The following is a 9,610-nucleotide window of genomic DNA, read 5'->3' on the forward strand; positions in this document are numbered from 1 at the left end:
TATTTAAGCAGTTTAAAACTCTTGTACTTATTATTAATAGTAAGCTTTTGAAAGTGTTATCGTTGGGACAGAGCCAGCTAGCTGTTCCCTCTGTTTTCAGTCTTTATGCTTAAGATAAAATGATTCATCATGATCATGTTTTTTCCCAAAATGTCAATTATTCCTCAGATATGTTGAAATTATACAACAAAGCAAAAGCGAGAGGAGAGAGACAGTCACATTTAGTAGGATTTATTAAAGAACATTTTGGTTAGACTGTTGTGTTGTATGAACTGTGGTGTTTCTAATAGATTTCACAGGTTTCATCATAGACAGGAATTACTCTATTTTTCTGTATGATGTATTTAAATTAATGAGCCTTGTGTTATTTTTTGATTTTTCTATTGTCAACAAATCTGATAAAAATACCAACAGTGCTAGAGTCCGCCCTCGCCATGAAAAAAAAAAAAAAACACCTGTTTTTTTTTGCAGGAATTGTGTATTTTGTTGATTATTTATCTCCGTGTGCATCTGTTTGTGTTTGTGCATGAAAGCGAGAGAGAAGCTGGAGCTGTGGATCCTGTGAGGTGTCGTTGTCGTACACTGGGGCCCTCTGGTGGTTTCAGACTGATGGAGCTCAGGTTTGCTGTGTGTGTGTAATGCCACCAGATTAACCCTCGCCGCGCTGTTGGACTGTGTGTGACAGTGGCTGAACGTCATGTGCTGTGCGGTCGTTCGGGGTCGCTGCTGACTCACACCTACAGCTGTATCTGTTCTGTATTTTTGGCCAAATCGTGGTGTTGAGATCGAGTCGTGTTGTAGAGTCGATGGCAGAAACTTGAGTGTCGTGTGTGTGTGTATGTTTATATCAGCGCTTGTGGGTGTATGCATGTCTGAATGTCTGTTTTCATTTTTTAATGTTAATCAGCATTTCTGTCTGTGCAGGAATCATCTGACAGCAGCAACACCACCATTGAGGATGAAGATGTGAAAGGTAAGATATCCCTACTTCCTGATCCTCAAAGTCTCTTTATTAGCTTCAAATATGGATGTCTTACACATTTTCTTTTTTTAGAACCAGGAATATTTAAAAGAGATACATGGACTGTACCTATATAGCACCTTTCTAGTCTTTCAACCACTCGAAACACTTTACAAAAGCCGCTTTTACATTCCTTTTACAAATGAATACTAATAAACACAGAGGTTTGTTATGTAAAGGAGGATAGATACAAACTATCTTATCTAAAATAAAAGAGCTTCATCAAAACATTACAAAGGAGGCACCAACCAATAACTCTGGTGCACGAGTGGAAAAAGTGAACTCTTATAGTGAGGGCTTCAGACTTGTTGGACCAATGAGCAGCAAGGCCCGGTTGCACAGGTGGAAACCAGTCACTGTTATTGGCACCTGGAGAGAACACAGGAGGACCTGCTGGACGGGCATCACAAACAGAAACAAACTCATTCACACACAGATACACAGCATCAAGAGCAGTTTGGGGTTCAGCATCTCGCTCAAAGACACTTCCACATGCAGCGGGAGGAGCCAGGGATCGAACCGTCAACCTTTTGAGTCACACACAATAAAGATTTAATAGTAATAAGAGCGTTTTTCATGATACTCAAAGACACAACACAAGTTAAAATCTTGCCAGAAACAACACACTGAAGTATATATATATACAAGGATTGAAGGTTATTTACAGCGCAAGGTTGTAGGATTAAATTAAGATATAGTTCCCTTTTGTAAAATAAAGTGATAGGAGTCATAAAAATAATTTATTTATGGTTTATTTGACAGGGTATAGTAAACATAGACAGAGTAAAAACAGTTGTCTGATGCAAGTATCATAGTGTTTATAGCGGATATTAATTAATTAAGACATTAAGATATGAAGAATTTTTTATTGATTTAATGTATTTAGTTATAATTGAAAAACAAGCATTGTTTGTAAATTCATAGATTTTCTCACATATGTCCTACAGTTTGACTACCTGGTTATTTGTCACTAATCACTTTTTAGAGAGCTACCAAATCAAACCTGTACTCATGTTTAGTTTTAAAATGTGTCGTCTTTAATTTAGGTGTCTTTGTTTTGGTTTCCATTTACTCTTTTTTGTACCTTTCTGTTTTAAGCTCTTATTTTCATAAAAGCCCTTCTAGAGACGGGTGTTGGAAATTATTAATATCCGCTATAAACACTATGATACTTGCATCAGATAGCTGTTAGCTGTCAGTCTATATTTACTCTGACTCTATCAAATAAACTATAAATAAAATAAATAATTGGGAAAGTGTCACTTTGGGTTCTGGGTAATTGTGACAGCATTTCTCATTATTTCCAGAATTTCAAAAAAGCAATCAATCAGTAGATTAATGGAGAAAATAATCAGTAATAATATTCATTAGGCGCAATCGTATTTGAAGTGTTTTTATTTGGGTTTTCAGTAATAGTAGTAATCCCCAAAAACAGATGCAAAGTGGCATGACCTTACACATTGCTATATATTCATCATATAACTAAAACATACTCCAGGATATCGATAGAACACAAATAATAATAATGTGTAAAAAACACACAGCAGGTAACATAAAATACCGACTTTTGGTTGCTTGAGGCAAATTCTTTCATCATTAGGTGCAGTCCGGTACAAAAATAGTTCACATTTAGCTCAACTAAAACAAAATCCTGTAAACAAAACTCCCCATGCACTGCCAACAACAGTCAGGCACCAGTAAAATCCTGCTTTTATGATATCATATATAATATATAACAACAGTTTAATAGTTTTTCAGTGCAGGTCTTTTATTTGTGGCAGAGTATTTTTATAGTGTGGAATTAGTACTTCCACTTAAGTAAAGGATCTGAATACTTCCTGCACTGCAGAGAGAGAGACAGGGAGAGAGAGAGAGAGACAATCAGAGCGAGCTAAGCCTTCCTGTCAGCGTGGGGAGGAAGTGAGGGGAGAAGGACACAGTAAATCTCATCTAAAGCGCTGGGACAAGAATAGCGTGATGAGCCGGAGCAGCCTCACATGTAAACAGGGGATGTGATGGAGACGAAGCAGGAAGAGACATTTCACTTTTGAGGAAAGAAAAAAAAAAAGCTCATGGAGAGAGAAACAACTCAACTTCTTGCATGGGAGTATTTGTTGTTGTTGTTGCACGCGCAGTAGCATGGAGGAGATTTCACTCACGGATGAACGAGAGGTGACCGATCAGACTCACGATGAGTAACAAACTCTCAGGTGAGTCTGAGCTGTGTTCAGCCTCTTGTGTGTCTGCGGAGGAGTTTTTAGGTCCAGAGTTTTGTGCAGGAGAGCGCTCTCAGAGCTTCATGGTGAGGTTAAATTTGCCACATGGGTCTCACTTTGTTTGGTTTCTCCTCCGCAGCTCGCAAACAGGAGATCATAAAGATCACAGAGCAGCTGATTGAAGCTGTCAACAACGGAGACTTTGAGGCCTACGCGTGAGTTCAGCTCTCTTTATTTCCTGCTCTGTGAACATCTCCAAACAGGAGAACTTCTTGAGTCTGAGTTTATCCTGTAAAATGAACACCAGAGCTCTGAGTCAGCCATAGAGAACCATTAATGTGATGGACATACAAATGTGGTTTTTTTTTATCTTTGTATTAAAAGATTAAAGAGTCATTACAGTCGCTGTTTTATCCTCCCTCTCTCTCTCTCTCTCTCTCTATAATGCTGGGCAGATTGAGGGAGGGGAGGGTAAAGTGATGGAAGCCCATTTCCGTCTGGAAAAAGTCATGCATGATAAAAATGAAAATCCTCATCAGAAGCTAAAATGATGAGACTCTAATGTAACTAAATACTTTTACTCAAGTACAAGTTCAAGGTACTTGTATTTAAATTTTGTCCAACTTTATACTCCTACTCCATCTGAGAGGTAAATATAGTTATTTTTACTCCACTATTACCATTTACCTCCAGATGTGTTGATGTGTTAACCCATTTGTGCCCACAACTGAAATATTTCAATGGATAAGCAATAAAAAATTAGGGATATTCATTATTTTAAGTACACACATGCGACGGGCTCCTATCTAAATGTTCCATATACATTAAAGTTTCATACACACATTTAAGAAATTGGCTGTAACTCACAAACTACAAGGAACACAATCAAGTATTTGATATTAATGAACTCATTAGAAGTTGAATGTTAAATATATGCACAAATATGAAGTAAAAAGTAATATGGAAAACATTTAATAAACACAATTTTAGCATTTTTCCTAATTTTTCAAAGATTCACACTTTAACCGTTGATAAAAACGTGATTTTTCATGTGATACAACATTTAAAGTGTTTACTGTTAGATACTCGCCCAAAGTTTCTCCAAACGTATTTAAAATGAGTTATTTATCTTATTAAAGTACCTTTAATGTATCTTCTTTATACAAATGTTACTTAAACTAAATTTTTTGTTTTCTTCCACTATAGCAAATTATTACATTACCTGTAAAAACAGCTGACAATCAATGAATTGATAATCAAAATGGTAAATGGTACATGATGATATAAAATCAACTTAATGGACCAAACTGGAATTATAATATTTTAAATACTGCACAATTAAAATTCACTCAAAACAACTAAGTGGTTGGGTTTAATTAATGTGAATGAGTGACTCTCAATCTTTTGGAGGATTCATCTATGTTAACTAAGATGTGTTTACAGGATTTACAGGAGATATAAAAGCACATTCACCTCTTTAAACCTGATATTTAAGGGTCGTACTCTGAACTTATCCTGCGTGTTTTTACAGGAAGATCTGCGACCCTGGTCTGACCTCGTTTGAGCCGGAGGGGCTCGGTAATCTGGTGGAGGGAATGGACTTCCACAGATTTTACTTTGACAATCGTAAGACTTTTAAAACAATTATTTCTATTTCCACAAACTCGAGTCGTCGTTAAATTTAAACTCTACGTTCTCTGTCTCTCTCTGTCTCTCTCTCTCTCCCATCAGTCCTCGCCAAGAACAGCAAACCCATCCACACCACCATCCTCAACCCTCATGTGCACATCATCGGGGACGACGCCGCCTGCATCGCCTACATCCGCCTGACGCAGTTCGTCGACGGGCAGGGCCGCCCCCGCTCCAGCCAATCGGAAGAGACCAGAGTATGGCACCGCAGGGAAAGCCGGTGGCAGAACGTCCACTTCCACTGCTCGGGCGCTCATGCTGCCCCGCTGCAGTGATGAGGTACAGAACACTGAGTTTTATTATATATCATTTTTATGATAGCAGTAGCTGTAAGAAAAACAACAACATGCATTCAGTCCATGTACAAATGAACTATTAGTTGTCATTATTTACAATCCATATGTACACAGCATCCAATTAAAACATACGGTATAGTACAAATATTGGGAAGAACTGTTAGTCGCTCAAAAAAAGATAAGAAAGATGACCAGGTAGAGGAAAAGTTATTATTACTTACTTATTAAACGGTTATACAACATATTAGGCTGCAAATTACACATAAAAATCTTTGGTCCTTAATGTTTTTTTCTTTTTCACTAAAGTATGAAATTTAACAGCAACTCTCCTTCGTCTCCTCGTCTTTAAAGAGCTTTGTGAACTTTATTTTTGTTTGTCTGCGCGGCCTCCAGCAGTAACAGCTCAGAATGCACATCTGACTTTTCAAGGATTTATATACTTTTATCAGACACACATGAATCTTTGTATTTGTTTTAATCAGAGGATGTTTAACTGTTTGTCTCCTCTCCGCTGCAGGAATATGAGACGGACGAGGAGGCAGAGAGGAGGGCGGAGAGGAGGAATAACCTGAGAGAGCGTATCAGTGCTGAGAGAGGCGGAGGTGGATGGAGGCCGGCTTCAGGGAGTCTGAAGAGTCTGATACGTTTTTGAGGATCGTGGTCGTCGTCCTGCTCTCTCCACACCCACCTTGCTCTTCTCTCTCTCTCTCTCTCTCTCTACAACCTCAACCACAGACTGTAACGCCGACGCTACCATCGCCAAAATCTACGCTACAGCAGAGGGCACATCAGCCAAAAAAAAAAAAAGGAAACTCTTACAGCCCGCGTCCTGTCTGTCCTCCGGCGGCGGCTGCTCTCCTGTCTCCCCTTTTACTCCTCTGACGTCCAGTTATTGTTCCTTCCTTCTAGTATTATTATGGCTGCAGTCTGTTGTTGTGCTCTTTCAACTGTACAGTATATTTATTAGTCCTTTTAAAACCTTTCACCCTTGTTGTTTTTTTGTTTTTTTAATGACGAGCATGACTCCGTCCCCGTGTTCTGATTCCCTGTGGCTGTTTATTTCTGCACGACTAACGGCTGCCTGTGTGAAACGAACAGTTCCAGTCTCACAGAGAGAGCGACACCGACCGGTGGGTGTGTTTAATGATCCCTTCTGTTTGGTTTGCTCAGTGGAACTTTATTATTTTCTTTCTCTGGAGTGTAGTTGTCCCCCGACCCCTGACCCCTGACCCCGGCCCTGTCCTCTCTGAGCCGCTCTGTGAGACCATGCAGCATGCTAAACTATTACTGTGGTTCTTAATTGATTCTCTGTGTACTGAACATTGCAAGTTAACTACTGAAATTATGACAATGGTTGAGATTCTAGTATCGCGCCGTTTATGTAAATCTCCAGTTTTCATCGTGGTGACTTAACGACAATTTATGCTGTAGATGGTATTTAATTGCATGATATTCCGAGTTAATAACATTGGTAAGTTGGGTGTTATCGTGCATTTTGTTGATTTCTCTCTTTTTGGACTGAGCTGTTGGTGAGCTATAATCTATTGCCTCTGTTTTCTGGGCTTTGTAAGTGCATAAACTATTTTTGTGTTAATATGAAGTGTATGAAGTATGAAGTGTAATATGTGAGGATACTGGCGAGGATCGTGACAGAAAATGCCTTTTTAAAGAAACTGCTGTATGCAGATCAGTTTTAAAATGGCTCTGTACTGAATCAAAGACAAAACCCAAGAAGCTATTTTATCTTCTATTTGTAGTCGACCAGACTGAAGAAAATGTCACATTAGGGTCTTAATTTAGTTTAGTTTTATTTTGAAAATGCAGCATTTTACTTCAAATATTTCAAGAAAAAGACACAAATATGCGATTTAAACAGCTGAACAAGGCCCCGGTTATATAGTCTGTAACCTTTATGCCCCAACCATCAGTGGAAAACCAGCCTTGTTTTCAGCTTTGTGACAATGCACCAATTTCACCTCAAGAGGGGGCCAACATCCAACAACAGAGACCGAACGTGTGACTCAAACGCAGAGTTCATGATACAAATCTGAGCAGTTGGACCCCCGAGAGGAAGATTTTCAGTTACTTCTCCTCAAACTGCTTTTACAGTATTTATCACGGTTGCTTTGGCTCAACAGAAAATTAAAAGTTATTGCACAAAATGCTTTAACTCAATATGATGTCCTCAAAAACTCACAAAACTGATATATTAGAGCTTTAAAAGATCATTTTCACGTCACTTTTTAAACAAAAATACCAAACATTGATCTATTTTCTATGATTGTAAACTGGATATCTTTGGATTGTTTTAATTTTAGTTGTACAAAACAATTATTTTCTATAAAAGCTCAACAATCAGTGGATTAATCAAAGAAACCATCAGCAGATTGATAATGATGATTAAAATAATCATTAGCTAATACATAATGTATCAAAGTTTATCAGAGCATTATGTTCAGTTTTAATCAATGTTGGATTTTAAAATATAATTATCAAATGAAACTGTCTTATAAAGTCTTTATATTATAAAACAGCGACATCATTTCATCATAACAACCAGAAATGAAAGCAACGTACTTAGAAGTGAATATTTAAAACGATCTTTTGGTGTTTTTTATTTATCAAATACTGTAAATACAGATAATATAGTCTAGAGTCATTACATCCTACATTTATACCTAGGTATCGAGTTTCTGTTTGACCACAAAGTTTGTTTTTATTCAAGACGCCGAACATTAGATATGTAATTTATAATCTATTTTGTAAAGTTAACTATAGAAAATGCTGAAAAACATGTCACCATCTGTCTAACTTAAACATTCCTATTCGTTCCTTTAGCTCGTAACATCTGTTTGCTTTGTCCTGTGGTTGATTCAGTAGCAAACGATTGAGGTTAAAGGTTCCTTAAGCGAAGGATTTAAATGTATTTTTACTTCTAATGAAACTTTTCTTGATAGTCGCAGTAGCAGTCTTTGTACATTTCCTGTTCTTTGTGGCACTTTTCATCCTTCCTGCTTTCTCTTCACAACCACACCTGGTCACCCTCCCTTACCTATATCACAATATATTGATTATATATTATCTTATATATATTAAATCTTAACCCACTGTATTGTGTCATATCACCAGTTTCTTACCAATACTTTATGTTGCATTGCTCCTCTTCTGGTAATGATGTTAAAATAAGGAGACATGGAGTCAAACTGAGCCAAAGCAATTGTACAAACACTGCAGATTTAACTCTTATTGATTAGGGAGCCTGTGTTTGAGTCACATTAACAAACATAAGTGGGTGAATTATTATAAGACAGACTCTGTGGTGCTTCTCTTTATTTATTTGACTGTTTGTAGCACTGAAGCTCTCAGACAGGGCACAGTTCAACCCTTAGTATCAGTGCTTTGATAGGATTACTGCTCACTTTAGATTAATAATCAATCCATATTCCATTAATCAGCATTCGCTCACGTTCCTGAACGGCCTCAGAAGATCCTCGAGGTTTATTCTCCTCGGTTCATATCAGGAGGCTACCGTATGTAAAGCTTTTCTTTTTTAAATTTATTATACTGATGATGATGATGATTTCTCTGGTGTGCGTTCCGAGTCTTATCAATATTAAAATGTGATCAGATGTAATCAGTGTGTGAACCAATAAAACAACAATGCAGAGAGCACTTTACTCCTCTCACTGTGTGTGTGTGTGTGTGTGTGTGTGTGTCAGGGATCAATAAAAGGGAATCAGTGGGTGTTGATCACAGGGCTGGTAAACAGGAACAGTGGTGGAAAGTGACTGACTTTAGCACACTGTTTTCCCAAGCTGATCAACAATCAATGAACTCAGTAACTGCAGGAAGTTTGTGGTAAAACCAGATTTTGATGAAATTTGAGCAGATTATTTCCTGTTAATATTAATCAGAGATGTGTTTTTAAGATATTTTTGGGAACTTTTTATACAATTTTCTGTCTCTATTATGTATATTTTATAATATTTAACAATCATACAACTTAATTGGCTTTCTTTTTTTTGACAGATTCATGTTTTTATTCTCCCTTGACTGCTTCCAATGCAGCTTTGTTTTCAGGTCATCAGAGTTTAGATATTAAATAATACAACAGTAAATAAGTCAAGAACATTTTAATAACACCAAACTTTTTGTAAGTTAAAAAACATTCTTGTTTTTACTAGGGTTTTTATTTTCACAAATACAAATAAAAATGGTCAAATTAAGTAGTAAATTATTAAAGCCTACTTGTCCAAGATGTTTATTTTACTTACAAATGAGTTCAGTTACTTAAAACGTTCGATGTAATCAGTTTCTTTTAGTGTTGAAAACAAGTACTTCATTGAATTATACAAAAAGCGAGCAAGTGTTCCAGTTAAGTTGCATCA

At 37.1% G+C, this 9,610-nt stretch overlaps 1 protein-coding gene across 1 annotated transcript in view; it reads left to right on the forward strand.

Moving 5' to 3' along the window:
- LOC118333130 (calcium/calmodulin-dependent protein kinase type II subunit beta) overlaps window positions 1-8,882 on the forward strand; it is a gene marked incomplete in the record, with an annotated part of 45,950 nt that extends 37,068 nt beyond the window's left edge. Inside the window, 5 exon segments of the mRNA XM_035668667.1 lie at window positions 925-973; window positions 3,377-3,452; window positions 4,769-4,863; window positions 4,969-5,205; window positions 5,740-8,882. Of these exon segments, the coding sequence (XP_035524560.1) occupies window positions 925-973; window positions 3,377-3,452; window positions 4,769-4,863; window positions 4,969-5,201 (453 nt within the window).
- Between the last annotated feature and the right edge of the window lie 728 nt (window positions 8,883-9,610).

This window comes from Morone saxatilis, unplaced genomic scaffold, assembly GCF_004916995.1.
Source record: "Morone saxatilis isolate NCDOM2014 unplaced genomic scaffold, NCSU_SB_2.0 Contig21, whole genome shotgun sequence".
Taxonomy (NCBI): Eukaryota; Metazoa; Chordata; class Actinopteri; family Moronidae; genus Morone; species Morone saxatilis.